The sequence below is a fragment of the Oncorhynchus masou genome, chromosome 30 (assembly GCF_036934945.1).
Source record: "Oncorhynchus masou masou isolate Uvic2021 chromosome 30, UVic_Omas_1.1, whole genome shotgun sequence".
Taxonomy (NCBI): domain Eukaryota; kingdom Metazoa; phylum Chordata; class Actinopteri; order Salmoniformes; family Salmonidae; genus Oncorhynchus; species Oncorhynchus masou.
The window spans coordinates 14834236-14855881 of NC_088241.1; the positions used below are offsets into that span (position 1 = coordinate 14834236).

General features: G+C 42.0%; 1 protein-coding gene across 1 annotated transcript; it reads right to left on the reverse strand.

Moving 5' to 3' along the window:
* Positions 1–91: 91 nt before the first annotated feature.
* On the reverse strand, positions 92–16658 carry LOC135522123 (phosphatidylserine lipase ABHD16A-like). The gene is made up of 19 exons (XM_064948105.1): positions 16505–16658; positions 16042–16098; positions 15747–15813; positions 15374–15460; positions 14974–15059; positions 14689–14762; positions 14365–14475; positions 11138–11252; positions 8396–8497; positions 8181–8244; positions 7970–8019; positions 7491–7614; positions 7159–7263; positions 6941–7004; positions 2634–2690; positions 2466–2528; positions 2111–2286; positions 1416–1462; positions 92–1201 (listed from the first exon to the last, which is right to left on the reverse strand). Exons 1-19 carry the CDS (start codon positions 16604–16606, stop codon positions 1118–1120), a joined length of 1635 nt encoding a protein of 544 aa, XP_064804177.1. The 5' UTR covers positions 16607–16658; the 3' UTR covers positions 92–1117.
* Between the last annotated feature and the right edge of the window lie 4988 nt (positions 16659–21646).

The window sequence follows — 21646 nt, forward strand, 5'->3', positions numbered from 1 at the left end:
CCAGGACTGGAAAACATCAAGGCCCTAGTTGTCTACAATTATGGTCAGAAATTATACATGCAAGATTGCAGTTTCATAAGAAATACAAAAATTATTTTGCCAACATTTTATTTAACAGGACCCAGCTTTGTTCATAATGACAGTGCCCAAAAGAAAATGTCACGCTTTAGAACGTGAGGATGGCCTGGCTGTATTTGTATACTTTTAAAAATGCAGCCAGAGGGAGGGAACGAGCTCCTTATTCCTTCTAAAGATGTATCTTTTCTCCCTTGTAATGTTGTCAGGCAATAGAATGGAGCCTTTTATCCAACTACCTAGAGATCAGTGCTTACTTTAATGGGAGTATTTTAAATATCTAGTTTGAGGACGGTAGTGTATATTTAAGCAATAAGGCCCGAGGGGGTTGTGGAATTATGGCTGTTCTTGCAGAGTTTCTGGATACAGCCCTTAGCTGTGGTATGTTGGCCATATACCACAACCCCCCGCAATAAAGAAATCCCCTAGTCCACGCCCAGAAATTGGAAAAACAAATATTCTTTACCATTCATCCCATTGGAAAAGAGCTTACTTTTTTTTCTACAGAAATAACAAAGCATTCCAAAAACCTGCTGTGTTCAATGTGCATGTAGCCAGGGCAAAAATAACGACAGACTTAACAATGCTCCAAACGTAGGGAAATAAAGCCTATGAGAAGAACCTTGTGGCTTCAGAATGTAAGTAGGGTATGCAGGTGGAAAGCATTGTTAAGTACAGTTTGTTTAATTAACGTCAGTCCGTTTGTTGGTCTTGACTAGCTTGATGTTCCGGTCGGTCGATAGCATTGTCATAAGGGGCATGAGGCAAAATTAAGTTTTTCTAAGTAGTAATCTTTAGACATAGCTTTGTAATTGATTAAAACAAGTAGACAAAATGCCAAGTTTTTTGTTGTGAGCCAATGGGGTAACCACAGATGATATCCCCCACAGGTGGGCAGGGTCACAACTTTCTAATACCGTCTGGGTGTAGCTGCCTTGAACACCTCCCATAGATACACATTCAATCCATGCTCTGTATACCTCTTCTGATTGGCTGGTCTCGCCTGAATCTTTGCTTCTCCTTTCTATCCATCCGTCAACACTTACAGTCCCCAAGGGGCAACGAATTCAGAGTAAGGGAGAGGAGTGCAGTGAGTTGAGTCGAAGTTCCGCATGTATTTCCGTGCCTGAGAAGAGAGAGGGAACAAGTGATGAAACGGGAGGAGGGGGGGACAATATAGGAGATAACATTCCCAATAAATTAACCTAGAAATTGTCTTACGGAAGCCCACTTGCCACCTTAACATTTCCATATAAGGGAATCAGATGAACTTATAGGTGTAGAACGCAAGTCATGTGGTAGAGGGTGAACAATGGAAGATGAAAGAAGTTGTTTCTCACCAGGAAGAGAGCCAGCTGTCGTCTTCCCTCCAGTGTCATGTCCTCACCTGACAAACAGGAAAGGCTTAAAAATGACATGTGTATGTTTATAGGACTTTTGGTAGGCCATCATTGTAAATAAGAACCTGTTCTTAACTGACTTGCGTAGTTAAAAATATATAGATACAGAGAGCAGTGGTGTAAAGTACTACACTACATTCCTAAAGAAAATTATGTAATTTTTACTCCATACATTTTCCCAGAGACCCAAAAGTACTAGTTACCATTTGAATGCTTAGCAGGAAGAGGAAAAAGGTCCAATTCTCACACATCAAGAGAACATCCCTAAACATCCCTACTGTCTCTGATCTGGCAGACTCACTAAATGTAAATGATGTCCGAGTGTTGGAGCTGCCCCTGGCTGTCAAAAAAAGTAAATTGTGCCGTCTGGTTTGATGTATAGCATTTACTTTGTACTTTTACTCAAGTATGACAATTGACCATTTAAAATCTGATACTTCTAGACTTTTACTGGGTCATTTTATATTAAGGTATCTTTTCTTTTACTACCTCTGGCAGAAAGGAGCGTCTAAGGGGCAGTGAACAAACCCTTTTGCCAAAAGACCAAAATAAATTCCATCAGGTAATTCATCTCGGGAGCTTCTAATCTAAGTCAAACAGCTGTAATGGTGTGGTCATTTGAGGAGCAGTCTTACCAACGCTCCAGGGGAAGAAAACGTCTCTCTCCGTCTTATACGACTGCAGAACAGACACACACCAGTCATCATCCACCTCATAGCTACTGTACACCGCTGCCTCTTCTACATGGTTGGAGGCTGCCAGCCATGCTCTGATGGCCCTGACTCCATCGTCTGTCATCACCTTGGGGTACCTGAAGATATGACATCAGAAAGGGTTTAAACAGAAACACAGCGCTTACTCTCTGTTCCTAGTGTATGTACAAGGCAACACCTTAGCTGTCTGTGTGAGGTTGTGGATAATCAGGTCTGTAGTGGACAATGTGTATATAGACATACACAGCCTGTGAGAGGTCTTGGAGACAGAACCGACCTGAACTGCAGAAGTTTGAGCAGGAGGTTGTTTCCTCTGTTGGACATGATGTCTTCTGGACCCCTGAAACACAAGTCAGTCAGTGAAACCAGTCACTACCTAGATTTACCAGCGCATATCTAATCGGAACGGGCCCTTTTCGTTATTCATGCCTTCATAGTGACTCACGTGGTGGTAATGATCTCATCTTTGGTTCTTCTGATCAGAAGCACTGGTCCCTGGTACCTAAGGAAGAACTCGAGTGTTTGGGTCACAAAATCTCCCATCGGGTAAAACAGCACCCCTTTGACCTCCCATACATATTTGCCCATTGTAAAAGTGCTCAGAACGTGTCCTTTTGGACCTGCTTGCCAAAACATTCAGGAGAATAAAGGTGCTCAAAGTTGAACTAATTTGCATATCCCACCATACCACACATCCTTGTCTTCATCACTGGAAAAGATAGTTGTAATTGATATTTAAAAAACTTTTATACTTAAACACAATTATCTAAAAACTTGTAAAACTCCTTTGTTCATATTTGTATACATTGTATACATAGCTTATACCCTACTTTACATCTGAAGTTGTGTTGTGCCCACCCTCAGGTGACACATGGTCTTGAATACAGTAGGTCACAATACCAGAATTGACTTTGATACAGATGCCGTCATGTTTCTCAACACCAAAAAAGGAATATTAGCCAGTCACAGAATGGCACTTGATACAGAAACTCAGCTACTGACTACTGTCAATCGTTGAGCATCTTTTAAATTCAAAATCATTAGATTTTACAGTTTTTACTTTAACATTTTTCAGAGACGGCTATGTAAGGATGAATTAATCAATTATACAATCAATTTGACTAATTATTCACATAATGGAAATGTATTTGAATGATTGATAAACTGGCTAAATCAAGTAGTAACCTAGGCCTATACACAGTGTACAAAACATTGAACACCTTCCTAATATTGAGCCCCCCTCAGAACAGCCTCAATTCGTCAGGGCATGGACTCCATAAGGTGTCAATCATTCCACAGGGATGTGGCCCGTCTTGATTCAAGTTGGCTGGATGCCCTTTGGGTGGTGGACCATTCTTGATACACACGGGAAACTGTTGATCGTGGAAAAGGCAGTATAATCTTTTGTCTTTCCCATTCACCCTCTGAATGACACAGATACACAATCCATGTCTCAAGGCTTAACAATCCTTCTTTAACCTGTCTCCTCCCCTTCATCTACTCCAGTGGTTCCCAAACCTTTTATAGTCCCGTACCCCTTCGAACATTCAAACTCCACCTACGTAGCCCCTCTAGCACCAGGGTCAGCGCACTCTCCAAATTAGTTTTTTGTGCCATCACAAATACATTTGAAACATAAGAATGACTGTCACTTCCCACGAGCTGGGTTGTGACAAAGAGCTCTTAAAGGACCAGGGCACAAATAATCAATAATTTTGCTCTTTAGTTAGACATCTTACATAAAACCTATAAATACAAAAATGTGTTCCATCAAAAAATGTGAATAACTCACCACAGATTAATGAGAAGGGTGTGTGAAAGGATGCACATAACTCTGCAATGTTCGGTTGTATTGGAGAGAGTCTCAGTCTTAAATCATTTCCCACACATAGTCTGTGCCTGTATTTAGTTTTCAAGCGACTGAGGGCCGAGAATCCACCCTCAGAGGTACGGGGTTGCAAAGGGCATCAGTGTCTTAATAGTGAGATTTCCCAAGGCAGGATACTCTGAGCACAGCCCTATCCAGAAATCTGCCAGTGACTTTGATTCAATTCAATTTTCACAGAACCACTTGTTGCAATTTTGATGGGGCTCTCTTGTTCAGATATCGGTAAGTGGACTGGAGGCAGGACATGAAAGGTATAACAAATCCAGTTGTTTGTGTCGTCCGTTTCGGGAAAGTACCTGCGTAATTGCACACCCAGCTCACTCAGGTGCTTCGCTATATCACATTTGACATTGTCTTGTCTTTGCCTCTTGATAACCAGCGCACTATGTTTGTTGCAGAATCGTTACATGGTCGCTGCCCATATTATTGCATAGTGCAGAAAATACAAGAGTTCAAGGCCCCTCGGTACACCGCAGCATCCGCAAAGGGAATGCCTGACAGCTTGAAAGACGTTTTGGACATGACAGTGAAACGTCTTTCAAGCTGTCAGGCATTCCCTTTGCGGATGCTGCGGTGTACTGAGCAACTGCTTGCACACCCATGTCTCCCTGGCATGGCTTTTGCGCCATCAGTACAGATACCAACATGAGCAGCAGCAGCTACGTTTGGTTACATACGGACTGTTAATGGAATTCCCGCGAGAGAGTAACAGTTAATGTGATTGGATGCTAATTATTTGATAAGGATACCTGTATTTGACATTGTGTTATTTCGCTTTACTGAAGATGGTTTAATGTGATTTTTGGCAGTGAAACGAGGCTACTCAGGCGAGAGAGAGAAAAAAACTCACCCAAATGCATAGCCCTGTTGGAAAATACAAATGGACTGTTTTGAAAATCTGAAGGAAAATGTAACAAATATATATATATATATATATTTTTAAACGTGAATCACATTTTTATTTGGTTTACCCTCGAAGGCACTGCGCGTTTCCCAGTTTGGGAACCACTGATCTACACTGATCGAAGTGGATTCAACACGAGACATCAATAAGGGATCATAGATTTCACCTGGTCAGTCTGCAATGGAAAGAACATGTGAACCTAATGTTTTGTACACAATACAGGTGTTTGCATATTCAATATGAGTGTGTGCATGCATTGAGTTGAGCTTGTTTTGGCTGATTTCATGGGACTACAGATGAGTTTCCCTTCCATTTGGGACTTATTTTATTGTACTGATCAACATCATTTACATAGAAGTAGCTTATTTAATATAGCTGCACACTGTCTTTAACCAGTAATGATGTCATTCACGAGGCAAGGGGGGGGGACCGTTGGAGCTCTTTTAGCTAGAGGTCAACAGATTGATTTTTCAACGGCAATAACGATTATTGGAGGACAAATTTTTACACCCCCCCCCCATAATAATAATGACGATTACAACAATCCTGAGTGAACACTTATTTTAACTTAATATAATACATCAAATGAATGAAATGTTCAATTTGGTTTAAATAATGCAAAAACTAAGTGTTGGAAAAGTAAAAGTGCAATATGTGCCATCAACGTTTTGGTGTCAACAAATGGTAATGTACCCTGTTATTTCTAAGAAAGCTCTGGAGATTTTCATACCGTTTGTTACAACATATCTTTGTGAGCAATCCTTTGAGGAGGCTGGACATAAAAACGAAGAAAAGGAACAGACTGTTGCGAAAATGACATGAGAGTGGCACTTGCCAAGGTGAAGCCGTGCATTTCTGAAATGGTCTCTCAAAGGCAACAGCAGAAGTCACACTGATTTGCAGTAAATATTAATTATTATGTTTTTATTTTTGTGTGAAAATCATGTTGATGATTTTGTTCTTTGAACACAGTGATGTTGATGCACGGTTCATTTTGTGCACCAGTAAAAATATACCGGTACCAATGTTTTGAATTTGAAAAAAATCACATTTTATTTTTCCAATTAAGGGTTTGGTGAATGGGCATATGAAACTGGTGGAGTTCAGTACCTCCAACAAGGTTAAGAACCGCTGCACTAAGCCAAGGTAGAAAAAGTTACAAAACTCCTGTAGCCTACTCCACAGAACATTCTGAAAAGTTCACAAAATAAAAAGTAGAACAGACCAGATACTACACAATTAGAGGAAGCAGGTTTGGTCTTCTGTTTTGTGCCCATGGCTCTGGTAACTGGTCAAAGTCTGAATAGCATGAGGTGTGGCTAACGTTAGCCAGTTTGAGATAGCTACCGAACTAGAAAACAAACTCCGTAGCACAGAGTATATCCTCCATATGACGTTGAGAAATAGTGCATTGTGGGTAGTTTAGAAGTTATCCAGAAATAAGTTAAAATGTAATAACCCAAAAACATAACTATATGTTTGTACTTATAGGCAACCAGATCATTACTACAACTAAGCTACTAAGTCTGACCACACTTGTTATATTGGTGAGTTAAAATTCATGCTTCCTACCCTTTAAAAAAGGTTGAAAAAAATGTAACATCTAGAATTCATACAATAGTTTGACAACCCTGTTTTTAAGTTTTTAATTTATATCAAACTCAAAAGTAAAAATTTTCCTGTGATGAAGACATGGATATCTGATGATATGGTAGGATACGCAAAATAGGTCAACTTTGGGCACCTTTATTCTCCTGAATGTTTTGGCATTCAGGAAGTCCCTTTCCAACCACTTCTTCCATGGGTAATATACGGAATGTTTTGTTCAAATCAAATGGGATGCTGTCAAAACGTGATTCAATTCAAATAAACGTACCCAATATTTTCCATGGATGATATGTTCGTGTCAGTCACATACACGTGTAAAGTGTTTTTGTGAAGTAAAGAGTGTTGCACTTACTTGCAGAGCTGTTCTGCGCTGTTGAGGTTCATGTACTGCCTAACTGTGTGTGTCACCAGAGGCCCTGAAACACACCATTTTCATTGTCAGATCCTGAACCAAACACAGCCCGTACAAAGACACACACATCAGGCCACATCAGGCCAACAATACATTTGTTTATATGACATCACTGTTTTTTTCCACGCCTTGACCTATGACCCCTGCGAGAGACTCACTCCAGCTGTCGGGCATGACCTTGAGGGCCAGCGGAAGCAGGTCATCAAAGGAGGCGTCCAATACCAGCGCTTGGATCTCTGGATAGGACATCACAGCCCAACTGGCTGAGCGAGAGATAAATATATAGACAGAGAAAGAGAAAAGGAAATATAAGAGGGGAGGGGGAGAGAGAAGGGAGGAGAGAGGGTGGGCGAGAAGAGTGAGATGGAGAGAAAATGAAGAGAAGGGGGAGAAATAAAGAAGTGGTACTTACAATATGTTGGTGAAATTGGTCAACTCATTCCCACAAGACTAGGGCCAGACAAACTGCATATACCAGTTTGGTCCCTACCTGTGAATCCCCCTATGGACCAAGCATACACCATTATGTCACTGAGCTGGAAGCCCAGCTTGTGCACTGCAAACTGGATCACTACATCCATGGCATTGGCCTCGTTCTGGGGGAACGGTACACCCTGAGAGAGAAATAAGGGAGTGGATAGGGGAACGAAGAGTTATTGTTTTACATTTACTTTCATGTCAATGCACATTTGAGACAGAAACAAATCTGCTGCAAACACAGACATTTAGATTTCAGTAGCTGAAGCTCTTATCCAGAGTGATTGGATACATTTTCCTACTTTTACCTGCTGGTCCCCTGTGGGAATTGAACCCAGAACACTGTGCGTCTTCCAACCTTCTCTATGAATGACACGTGTAGACAAACCAGACTTTCCACATAAGACAAACTTGCCTAATAATGCCGTTGAAATATGCTGGTAAGTTCACACAAACGCGTGATGGGGACGAGCGAGGGACACTAAGGCTTACCGTGCTTCCTGCAAAGCCAGGGTGGTTCCAGCCAAGCACTGAGTATCCACCTGCAACACAGACAGACACGGCTTTATACTGCTCTAGTTTAAATTTAACAGGAATATGTTAACCACCATGTATGAACAGTGATCTTCACAACGAAAGATGCTAAGTAGGATGGAAGTAAGAAAGAAGTATTTGATGTGTAAAAGTGTCAGAGGTTCCTTACCTTCCAATGGAGTGTTCATACAGCCCACCTCATAGAAGCCTGCGTTCCCCTCACAGCAGATCACCTACAACATACAGCCAACACTACAGACCTCACAGGGAAACATGGGTAATGTAGTTCTGATGGTTCATAGAGCCTACTGTAGTCCAGTTCCTTATCAGAGGAATCATGGGTAATGTAGTTCAGATGGTTCAGAGCCTAGTGCAGGTCCTTACCAGAGTCTGTCCGTGCAGTCCTTCTTCTCTCCTGCGGTCCACAAACATGGTATCAATCTCATTCCCATCACACGCCACCAGCTTGTTCCTCTGGCCCTCACACTGCACACAGAAGAGGGAGAGAGGTACAGACACGGATCGGAAAAAAGAAACTTCAAGATACGCAGTTCTATAAGATAAAGGCTGCATACAGTGCATTCTGAAAGTATTCAGACCCATTGACCTTTTCCACATTTTGTTACGTTATAGCCTTATTCTAAAAAGATGAAATCCCCCCCCCCAGCTACACACTACAATGACAAAGCTAAAATAGGTTTTTAGAAATGCATGCAAATTTATTCAAAAAAAATTATCAAACTGAAATAACACATTTACATAAGTTTTCAGACTTCACTCAGTAATTTGTTGAAGCACCTTTGGCAGCGATTACAGCCTCGAGTCTTCTTGGGTATGACACTACAAGCTTGGCACACCTGTATTTGGAGAGTTTCTCCCATTCTTCCCTGCAGATCCTCTCAAGCTCTATCAGGTTGGATGGGGGATCGTCGCTGCACAGCTATTTCAGGTCTCTCCAGAGATGTTAGATCAGGTTCAAATCCCGGCTCTGGCTGGAAGAAGTGATACTTACAATATGTTGGTGAAAGTGGTCAACTCCTTCCCACAACAGACTAGGGCCAGACAAACTGCATATACCAGTTTGGTCCCTACAGTGATGTCAAGGACATTCAGAGACTTGTCCGGAAGCCACTCCTGCGTTGTCTTGGCTGTGTTCTTAGGGTCGTTGACCTGTTGGAAAGTGAACCGTCATCACAGTCTGAGGTCCTGAGTGCTCTGGAGCAGGGTTTCATCAAGGATCTCTGTACTGTTCTCCGTTCATCTTTCCCTCGATCCTGACTCATCTCCCAGTCCCTACCACTGAAAAGCATCCCCACAGCATGATAATGCCACCACCATGCTTCACTGTTGGGATGGCACCAGGTTTCCTCCAGATATGATGCTTGGCATTCAGGCCAAAGAGTTCAAGCTTGCTTTCATCAGACCAGAGAATCTTGTTTCTCATGGTCTGAGAGTCCTTTAGGTGACTTCTGGCAAACTCCAAGTGGGCTATCATGTACCTTTTACTGAGGAGTGGCTTCCACCTGGCCGCTCTACCACAAATGCCTGATTGGTGGAGTGCTGCAGAGATTGTTGTCCTTCTGGAAGGTTATCCCATCTCCAGAGGAACTCTGGAGCTCTGTCAGAGTGACCATCGGTTTCTTGGCCACCTCCCTGACCAAGGCCTTTCTCCTGGGGTTCCACAATTCTTCCATTTAAGAATGATAGAGGCCAGTGTGTTCTTGGGGACTGTTACGTTCCCCAGTTTGTAGTTTTGTATTTGCAGTTTCTTTTTGAAATGGTGAAATCAAGCAGCTGATTGGTGACTTCATGGCTTTCTTTCAGCTGTCTCCAGAATTCATGGCTTCAGTGTTCTGTTCAGGAAAAATCCCTCAAGCAGAGCTGATTGACATCCAGTCGACTTCATGGCTAATTGGAGAGCATTTCGTCAAGACGCAGCTGTCTCCAGTTACACATTCATTCTGAAGCTATATAAAAGCCAGTGTTCTGTTCAGGAAATTAATTGCTGGGAGGTCATTGAATGTGATAGAGAATCATTGCTGAGAGAGGTGGGGAGGCTGATGGCTGTGGATAATTTACTATGTTAGTTGTTGGTAGCCAGTTGGTATGTTCAGTGAGTTTGTTTGCTCAATCATAGATGGCTTAATTTTTGATGTCAGTTGGTATGTTCTTTGTTTCTTAGTTTGTTTGAGAAATTATTTGTTCTCCTGTTTCATTTGTTCCCAGGGGGGAAGGGGAAGGCACCTAGGGAGTGCTTAGGCAAGAGGCCTGCGGGCATACATATACCCGTAGTATATTCACTGTCTTGGCACAATAGGTAAGACCTGGGCGGACCACCCTCTGTATTTTGGTTAGGGCACCAGGTGGTGCTAAATTAGGTAAGTATTGGTTAGGCAGGTAAGATAGGAGAGGGGGGGGGGCTTTGAGATTTACTTTCTTTGCTTCCGTCCAGCCCCTTTTCCCCATATTACCGTGTAAAGGAATAAAGTCTTTGTAAACGGTACCACATTCTGTCTGTTGTCATCCTTACTCACGCCTAAAGTCCAGACCTCTTTCACTTCACGGAGAGTTGAGTTATAGCAGGGTGTTGCGTTCCCTCTTCATAGAGGCATGCGTAACAGGGACCTTCAATGCTGCAGACATTTTTTGGTACCCTTTCCCAGATCTGTGCCGACACAATCCTTTTTCGGAGCTCTACGGACAATTCCATCGACCTCACGGCTTGGTTTTTGCTCTGACAACTGTGGGACCTTACATAGACACGTGTGCCTTTCGAAATCATGTCCAATTAATTGAATTTACCACAGATGGACTCCAATCAAGTTGTAGAAACATCTCAAGGATGATCAATGGAAATAGGATGCACCGGAGCTCAATTTTGAGTCTCATAGCAAAGGGTCTGAATGGTTATGTAAATAAGCCATTTCTAAAAACCTGTTTTAGCTTTGTCATTATGGGGTATTGTGTGTAGATTGATGAAGACAATTATTTAATAAGGCTGTAACATAACAAAATGTGGAAAAGGTCAGTGGGTCTGAATACTTTCTGAATGCACTGTATATGAATACATGTATAACTATTGTAAATGAATGTAACTTGACCCTACTGTGATGTGTGATGACTCACCTCTTCTATAAGTCTAGCCTGGCCCTGTTGTAGCATGGGTCTCATAGCCCTTTGCAGTAGGTATACAGACCCAGGGTACAGAATCCTCCTCCCAAATGAGTGGGCAATCAGAAAACTAGAAAGGGGGACAAAGAGGGAGAGGAGAGAAAAGGTAGTGTCAGTGGGCTAGCAGGCAGTAATGTAACATCAATCAAATATACCAAGCCTGCCTGCTGTAAGTGTGGCGCAGAGAGAAACTGTGACAGAAACAGTATTTAGTTACATTATGACCTGTGTTGTACGATATCTGATTATGTTGCATGGTGGTGTGGTATATTGTAGTCTATTGAGTGTTTATACCTGACGATGTGGTATGGTAGAATATAGTGCATTTAGTTTAGTACCTGATGTGGTAGAATATAGTGCATTTAGTTTAGTGCCTGATGTGGTGTGGTAAAATGTAGTGCATTTACACTGAACAAAAATATAAAAATGTAACATGTAAAATGAAAACGCAACATGTAAGGTGTTTCATGAGCTGAAATAAAAGATCCCATAAATGTTCACTCACAAAATGCTTATATCTCTCCAATTTTGTGCACAATTTTTTTTAAATCCCTGTTCGTGAGCATTTCTCCTTTGCCAAGATAATCCATCCACCTAACAGGTGTGGCATATCAAGAAGCGGATTAAACAGCATGATCATTACACAGGTGCACCTTTTGCTGGGGACAATAAAAAGGCCACACAACACAATGCCACAGATGTCAAGTTGAGGGAACATGCAATTGGCATGCCGACTACAGGGACTTCCACCAGAGTGGTTGCCAGAGAATGTCAATTTATTTACCAAATTTACCAGGAACCAAAATTGTCAGTATGTGGCCTCACAACCACAGACCATGTTTTGTGGTTTTTGCTGGGGTTATGGCAGTTTCCCAAAATCGGTCTTTGGGAACCAAAGGGGTGCACGTTTTGGGTTTTGCCCTAGCACTACACAGCTGATTCAAATCATCATCAAGCTTTGATGATTTGAATCAGCTGTGTAGTGTTTTAGGGGGGGAAAGGGCACCCATTGGGGTCACAAGGACCGAGTTTGGGAAACGCTGGGTTATGGTATGGCCAGGCATAAGCTAAGGCCCATTGTCATGCCATTCATCCAACGCCATCACCTCATGTTTCAGCATGATAATGCACGGTCCCATGTTGCAAGGATCTGTACACAATTTCGGGAAGCTGGAAATGTCCCAGTTCTTTCATGGCCTGCATACTCACCAGACATCTCACCCATTGAGAATGTTTGGGATGCTCTGGATCAACACGTACAACAGCTCCCACCAATATAAAGCAACTTCGCACAGCCATTGAAGAGGAGTGGGACAACATCCCAGAGGCCACAGTCAACATCCTGATCAACTCTATGTGAATGAGATATGTCGCTCTGCATGAGGCAAATGGTGGCCATACCAAAACAATGACTGGTTTTCTGATACACACCCCTATTTTTTTTTTAAGTTATGACCAACAGATGCATATCTGTATTCTCAGTCATGTGAAATCCATAAGGCCTAATGAACTGATTTAAATTGACTGATTTTCTAATATAATCTCAGTAAAAACTTAGAATTCGTTGAAATATTTCTATTTTTGTTCAGTGTAGTTTAGTACTTGACGATGTGGCACGGTAGGGTACAGTGTGTTGTGGGTTTCGTAGTCTGTTTATACCTGACAGAGTGGCATGGCAGACAGGGGTCGACATTCACGCTTGACCAGGGCAAGTAAAAACAATATTTAAAACAAATGGCAAACAAGAACAATATAGATTTAAGTTGTCCGAATGGACAAATAAAATAAAGCACAATATGAATTAGGGTAGTCCATTCAGAACTGGATCTGTGTCCTCCACATGTAGCGTTACACACTGTTCTCCCAATCTATGCGGAGCGCATGGGCAAAGAATTATTGAAAGCCTGTATTGACAAGCACGAGTGGTCTTTCAATCAGGTAGTTGAGAGATGCGTTTGAGATTAAAGCGAACCACATGTGCACATTTGTTGATATTCATTGCTTGTTAGTAAGTCATTTGCCCACTTATAGCTTATTTTTGGTCAGCAATGAAAATCCTTGCTGCGCAAGTCTCTCTCCCCTGGCAACAACCCGCTGGCACACACAGGTGACACACACACAACAGACTAACAAGATAGCCAATTCAAAACATAGTGTAGTTTGGCTGGTGATCTTGCTAGTTAACTACTTAGCATGTATTAATGTTATTGTCATGTCCGATGTCCTAAAATAACTTTCCACTGGCACTTTTGTATAACCGCAAATGGGGGACACAGTTGATACGGGTGCAGTTGATGAAACCAAATGAGGCATACTTCGGTTGTAAAACAGCCGCAAGCCCTCAAAATTAGCTAGGATTCTCATCTATTCAATTCTGGCCATGTAATTCTGACAAAGTTACAAATATATATTCTTAGAATAGCCTAATTGACAAGTAACAATGTTGTCAAGATCTTCCCTGAACACTGAATATTTTAACCTTACAAATAGATAAAACATCTTAGTTAGCTACCTCACCAACCTTAGCCGTTTGATCCCTGGTTCATTTAACGAGGGAATCATTGTACAAAGACAAAGTATTTGGTTGTAATTGTAATGTTGCAGGGTGGACAACAGGACCTGCTCAACAGGACCTTGATAAGCTGACTGGTGTATTTGTGCAGGTTTGGATCCCAAGTCTGCACACCTGGTAGCTCTCCAGATGGAGGGTTGATGGACCACATGTGTTTTAAACAGTAGTCTTTTAAGTTTTGTGCTCAAGGCCACAATGGCAGAAGATACATTTTTTATTTACTTTACCTTTATTTAACTAGGCAAGTCAGTTAATATCAAATTCTTATTTTCAATGACGGCCTAGGAACAGTGGGTTAACTGCCTTGTTCAGGGGCAGAATGACAGATTTGTACCTTGTCAGCTCGGTGGTTTGAACTTGCAACCTTCCGGTCACTAGTCCAACGCTCTAACCACTAGGCTACCCTAGTAATGAAGGATATTTTACATCATACAACAATTTTCAGTCACCTTTTGCCGCCCCCCCCCCAAAAAAAAAAAAAACTTTTTCGCACAAGTTAAACATTTTAATAAATAACCCTGTCCTACTTGTCCAAAGAAAAGTGGCTAAAAATTGTAATGTCAAGCCCTGGTAGAGTACAGTGTATTGTGGATATTGTAGTCGTCTATACCTGACGATGTGACATGGTAGAGTGCGTAAAGAGTTCAGCACGCTGTCTGCTGCCCCTCTCAGTTTGGGCTCTGGCTTCAGTAGAGACACTCCTGTCTTGGACATCAGCTTCCTGTCACACAGGATGTTAGAAGGGATATTTAACAAGAGTTATATAGTGAAAATAGAGCCTTACTCTCAAATCATAACCCAGACACAGTCATCCTGTTAACATTTTACTGTATCACCTGGTGTATTTCATACCAAAAAAAACTACAATCACAGTGTAAAAATGAACACGTGTAAAAGGCTCATAATCAGTACGCAAATTGCACACACAACTCACGGATTGCTAACTTCTTCCCAGCTGAAGTCTGCCGGCCAGTGAGAGAAGTCAAAATCATAGCAGGCCAGCTTTTTCTACAGACAGTACATTCAAAATTAACGATCAGAAAGAATAGCTGTGGCTTGTTTCTTGAATTCAAGATTGACAACCACAAGCAAAACAGGCCTGAGAATAATATCAAATGACATATAGGGTACTGGTTAGACATAACACACCATATGGGGAGTAAGGTGTCATTTGAGAAGCAGCCCAACTGTTGACAAGCTGTTGCCATAGCAGTGTTACCTTGTTGCTAGGCGTGTGGTTCTTCCTGGTTTCCTCCAGAATGGAGATGAACTGTTGATACTCAGAGTTCCTCCACCGTCCCCAACCTGAGAGGGAGGGAAAGGGAGAGAGAAGCAGCGAGTGCCAGAGAGAGTCTCAGTGGTGTACTTAGTGTACCTGACAGACCCACACCTTGTGAGGGAGTCAGTGTGTGAAATCATAATCACTGTAGCCTAGTCACACACAATCCAATATCTGTTTAGTAGATGAACACCAGACACTATATTCTCTACAATTAGGTTTGAGATGCTAGAATATTTTATTGGGGTGGGTGGGGGAGCATTGAACACAGGATTTCTCAAACCAGACCAATCCAGGAAGAGCAATACAAGTTCAGTAAAAAGAGTGGTAAAGTTCTCACCTCTCAGAAAGGCGACTCCCAGCAGACAAACCATTACAGTTCCCACATACTGACTGACTGGTACCAGCTTACTGCTGCAGATGTACCCTGAAACACACAGCAACAGTTTGGGCTACGAACACTACACAAACAATTAGGCTAGTAATAGCCATTTGCTTCCTCTTTCTTGCACTAAAGCATGCACACATGTCCTACGTCAAACTAGAACACCACTAGCCAGTACCAATACTTACCTACTACACTACAGCTGGGAGGTATTAATAGTTAAACCCAATAAGAGCATTACTGCATGAGTCATTTTTTATTACCTTTCATATCGCATGAGCGAACACACACACACACACACACACACACACACACACACACACACTACCTTTTCTGTAAAGGTAGCAGAGGAGGAGAGGGGAGCTGTAGTATGACAGAGACCACAAAGCTGACGCCTGGAGGTAGAAAACACAAGGGAACAGTTACATCGCAACACAAAGTATGAGAATGTATAGACTACCTGTATAGCTATGCGAGTGTGCGACTTGTCTTTAACTGTGGCTTCAATTTATGCAAAAACAATAGTGTAATAGTAAAATAAAGTTTGTTCTCTAGCTAATCAAAACAGATTAATGATCAACAATTTGATACAACTTGTGGTAACTTGCTAGTTATATACTGACCCATCCGAGGATGCTGTCAGTGTGTTTCTCCAGGCTCTTGGGTTGATAAGTCCATCCCTGGGGTTGTAAGAGAAGGGGAAGTAGTTAGCTGCTAAATGAGTGGTGACTAGCCAAGCCAGCTAACTGGATAACTGCAATGATTTCCCTGTCTAGCTAGTACAGCTAACGTTAGCTACCTAGCATAGCTAAAAGCGGCTTAGGTTACGTGCTTGCTAGCATGCTCACCTGCAACAACACAAAGATAGCCATTATACTTGATTCTCCTTGGAATCTAGCTGAACATTCCCAAATGTGTTAACTATGCATCATTTTTCACATTGTCACCGGTCAGTGATTGACAGCAGTTTCAATAACACGTACTGACACATCCTGGCCGGAGCTAGTGCTAGCGTCGACCAAAGTTACATTCCTAGCTCTTCCTGGTCGGTCACAAACACAAGCACGGTATCTGCCGTGAGCCTACCCTCCTGCCTGCTCTTCCTTCGGTTCGGGACTCCTCCTGTGAACGGTGCACTCTCTGGAGATGAGGCCCCAAAAAGCAACGAAACCACATCCAGCCGGCCATTCTTCCTCCGGTAGCCGACACAGGACATACATTCCAAACATACTAAGTTCAAGCGTTTTCTTCTTTGGTATAATAGCTTTCGCAACCATTATATGTGCATACCGCCACCTACTGTACAGGTGGGTAATAAATATCCCCAAAAGGAAATAATGCGGGGTACAAATAAATCCATACAAACTTTCAATAACTCATTTTTAATTAAACTAAATCAGCTTGCTTTTCTGTTCTAATCAGTTACGTACACAGGCTCAGAAAGATCCTGTGAGGGTGGCATATTTTCTGGCGAAAGTAGTTCTTGCAGTGCGTCTGCCATGAAGTCTTCTCAGCTTCTTGGACACTTGTGCAGTACAATTATTAATGTGTATATAAATGCTACACAATCCACCTTCTTCACAGTAAGTGTATCCAGATCACTTTGATGTTTAACATTTGCGGTGCATCCACCGCCATATCTTCTTCAGAACTGTGGGCTGTTGCCCCTTCAACTCTCTTCACCGCCTCCATATAAGATATTTGCTGTACAAGCCCTGATCTTTGACACCTCAACATTTTTCACAGGGCACTTTGGGAATTCGTAAATATGATCTCCACCACAGTTGCAACATTTTACATTCAATAGCATATTCCTTCCGTCTGCAAACACTTCACACGTGGCCAAACTACAACTTTCAAAATGTCTTGCATTGCATCGGGTTTTGCACGAACGCTCTTATGGGGTATCTTATATATTCCAGTTTCACATAGGGAGTTAGAAACCCTTCATCAAACATCAGTAATACAGATAAACTTTGCTCCTTTTCCCCCAATTCTCCATACGGGTCAAGCGACGTGCATGAACTACTCCTGGATTTGTTTTGCCTAAGATATTGATTATCAATGTCCAATGGGACGCAAAAGATACCACCTTTTACCGGGGCTCTGCTCCAAAAATCAAAGCTGTCGACTTCATGCATCGATAATTTCACAAGCAACAATGCACCCTCCTTTTGCTCTTTAGATACATAGGATATCAAATCAAATGTTTTTAGAAAGTCTTTTTTACATCAACAGATGTCACAACGTGCTTAACACCATAACACTCCTGGTTACTTTGACTGCATCCATTTTCCCACTTTTTTCTTCACAATCCTAGTGACTTCATAAGGATTTCTCAATGAACATACTTGTCCAAAAAACGTACTCCAACAAGCAACGACTAATTTTCCACAATTATTTTAGCTGTTTTTGTACAATTCTTGGGCTTCACTGTTGTCCACTCATCTTTCTCACTCGCTGTACTCGATGCGCTTTCATCTTCAAACACCACTTCCACTTCCACCATCTCAACCCTTTCTCAGAAGAACTTGTCACTTTCCATGCATGAGTTTTAGGATAAATAATTATTAATTTTACTGTCGTAATAAATGCTGCAATAACACAATTGTGACAATGACATTTGGTTTGATAACAGACAATAAAGATTCATTTGACCCGTTTATTTGGTGATGTTTATTGAATCAGACAGACCAAAAGTCCAAGGTGAAGGTTTACATTTCCCCCAGCCCAGATCTTTCCCATGGCCAGTGATCAATATCACCATAAACTTCATACCCCTTTATTCCACATTTTTCCATTACAGCCTAAATTCCAAAATGTTCTCACCCATCTAGCACAAAATAACCCATAATGAAAGAAGTGAAAACATGTTTTCCTCTAGGATTTTGCCTGTGCTTAGCTCTATTCCATTTATATATACAGTACCAGTCAAAAGTTGACACACCTGCTCATTTCAGAGTTTTTATTTATTTGTAGAATAATAGCGAATACATCAAAACTATGAGATAACACATATGGAATCATGTAGAAACCAAAAAAGTATTAAACAAATCAAAATATATTTTGTATTTGAGATTCTTCAAAGTAGCCACCCTTTGCCTTGATGACAGCTTTGCATATTCTTGGCATGCTCTCAACCAGCTTCACGAGGTAGTCACCCGGAATACATTTCAATTAACAGGTGTGTCTTGTTAAAAGACCAAGTCCATATTATGGCAAGAACAGCTCAAAAAAGGCAAATAGAAATGACAGTCCATCATTACTTTAAGACATGAAGGTCAGTCAATGCTGGGAATTTCAAGAACTTTGAAAGTTTCTTCAAGTGCAGGCGCAAAAACCATCAAGTGCTATGATGAAACTGGCTCTCATGAGGACCGCCACAGGAAAGGAAGACCCAGAGTTTCCTCTGCTGCAGAGGACACGTTCATTAGAGTTACCAGCCTCACAAATTGCAGCCCAAATAAATTCTTCACAGAGTTCATGTAACAGACACATCTCAACATCAACTGTTCAGAGGAGACTGCGTGAATCAGGCCTTCATGGTCAAATTACTGCAAAGAAACCACTACTAAAGGACACCAATAATAAGAAGAGACTTGCTTCGGCCAAGAAATACAAGCAATGGACATTAGACTGGTGGAAATCTGTCCTTAGGTCTGATGAGTCCAAATTTGAGAGTTTTGGTAAAAACCGGTGTCTTTGTGAGATGCAGAGTAGGTGAACGGATAATCTCTGCATGTGTGGTTCCCACTGTGAAGCAATAAGGAGGAGGTGTGATGGTGTGGGTTTACTTTGTTGGTGACACTGTCAGTGATTTATTTAGAATTCAAGGCACACTTAAACAGCGTGGCTACCACAGCATTCTGCAGCGATACGCCATCCCATCTGGTTTATGCTTAGTGGGATTATCATTTGTTTTTCAACAGCACATTGACCCAAGCACACCTCCAGGCTGGGTGTGTTTAGGTTGGGTAAATTTTGGCCTACTCCTCCAGACAGAGCTGGTGTAACTGAGTCAGGTTTGTAGGCCTCCTTGCTCACACACGCTTTGGACCTAAATACAATTAACAAACACGCACAAAAACCATGGGGAAAACAGAGGGTTAAATAATGAACATGTAATTGGGCAATTGAAACCAGGTATGTAAAACAAAGACAAAACAAATGGGAAATGAAAAGTGGATCGGCGATGGCTAGAAAGCAGGTGACGTCGACCGCCGAACACCGCCCGAACAAGGAGGGGGACCGACTTTGGCGGTTATTGACAACTCCAATACCTTGACTTTGTTGTCCTTGACCCATTTTGCCACAACTTTGGAAGTATGCTTGGGGTCATTGTCCATTTGGAAGACCCCTTTGCGACCAAGCTTTAACTTCCTGACTGATGTCTTGAGATGTTGCTTATATATATCCACATAATTTTCCTGCCTCATGATGCCATCTATTTTGGGAAGTGCACCAGTACCTCCTGCAGCAAAGCACCCCCACAACATGATGCTGCCACCCCCGTGCTTCACGGTTGGGATGGTGTTCTTGGGATTGCAAGGATATCCCTTTTTCCTCCAAACATAATGATGGTCATTATGGCCAAAAAGTTATATTTTTGTTTCATTCGACCAGAGGACATTTCTCCAAAAAGTACAATCTTTGTCCCCATGTGCAGTTGCAAACCGTAGTCTGGCTTTTTTATGGCGGTTTTGGAGCAGTGGCTTCTTCCTTGCTGAGCGGCCTTTCAGGTTATGTCGATATAGGACTCGTTTTACTGTGGATAAAGATACTTTTATACCGGTTTCCTCCAGCATCTTCACAATGTCCTTTGCTGTTGTTCTGGGATAGATTTGTACTTTTTGCACCAAAGTACGTTAATCTCTAGGAGACAGAACTCATCTTCTTCCTGAGTGGTATGACGGCTGCGTGGTCCCATGGTGTTTATACTTGCGTGTTATTGTTTGTACAGATGAATGTGGTACCTTCGGGCATTTAAAAATGGCTCCTAAGGATGAACCAGACCAGAGGTCTTGGCTGATTTCTTTTGATTTTCCCATGATGTCAAGTGAAGAGGCACTGAGTTTGAAGGTAGTCCTTGAAATACATCCACAGGTACACCTCCAATTGACTCAAATGATGTCAGTTAGCCCATCAGAACATTCTAAAGCCATGACAACATTTTATGTAATTTTCCAAGCTGTTTAAAGACACAGTCAACTTAGTGTATGTAAACTTCTTATAATCTGTCTGTAAACAATTGTTGGAAAAAGTACTTGTGTCAAGCACAAGTAGATGTCCTAATCAACTTGCCAAAACTATAGTTTGTTAAGAAATTTGTGGAGTGGTTGAAAAACGCATTTTAATGACTCCAACCTAAGTGTATGTAAACTTCCGACTTGTATATATATATATATATATATAATATTTTTTTGTACTTTTTACCCCTTTTCTCCCCAATTTCGTGATATCCAATTGGTAGTTACAGTCTTGTCCCATTGCTGCTACTCCCGTACAGACCCGTGATGCGGAGGTCGAGAGCCATGCGTCCTCAGAAACATGACCCTGCCAAGCCGTACTCCTATTTGACGTACTGCTCACTTAACCCGGAAGCCAGCCACACCAATGTGTCATAGGAAACACCGTCCAACTGGAGACAGTGTCAGCCTGCATGCACCCAGCACGCCACAGGAGTCGCTAGAGCACGATGGGACAAGGACATCCCGGCCGGCCAAACTCTCCCATAACCCGGACGACATTGGGCTAATTGTGCGCCGCCTCATGGGTCTCCCAGTCGCAGCCGGCTGCAATACAGCCTGGGACCCAACCCGGATCTGTAGTGACACCTCTAGCACTGCGATGTAGTGCCTTAGACCGCTGCGCACCTTTTTTTTTAAACTCCCTAGTCCTTGCTGATGACAAGCATACTCACCATGAAGAGTGGTACTCAGTGATGTGTTGTATTTGTCCCAAACAAAGGGCTTTGTATTCAGGACTTAAAGCTAATTTCTATTGCCACATTTTTTTCAGTTTTATTTTAGTGCCTTATTGCAAACAGGATGTTTTGTAATATTTATATTATGTACAGGCTTCCTTCCTTTCACTCTGTCATTTAGGTTAGTATTGTGGAGTACGATGGTGAGGGACCTTACAGATATAGTAATTGTATGTGTGGGGTAGAGAGATGAGGTAGTCATTCAAAATCATTGCACAGAGAGTGAGTCCATGCAACTTATGATG

What these genes read in the sequence shown, in the direction of transcription:
- LOC135522123 (XM_064948105.1), bottom strand. Translation starts at nt 16,606, where the DNA reads ATGGCCGGCTGGATGTGGTTTCGTTGCTTTTTGGGGCCTCATCTCCAG. An exon ending in TGGGAAGAAGTTAGCAATCC is followed by an intron (nt 14,476 to 14,688) that starts GTGAGTTGTGTG and finishes CCTGTGTGACAG; the next exon opens with GAAGCTGATGTCCAAGACAG. An exon ending in AGGCTAGACTTATAGAAGAG is followed by an intron (nt 8,498 to 11,137) that starts GTGAGTCATCAC and finishes TTCTGTGTGCAG; the next exon opens with TGTGAGGGCCAGAGGAACAA.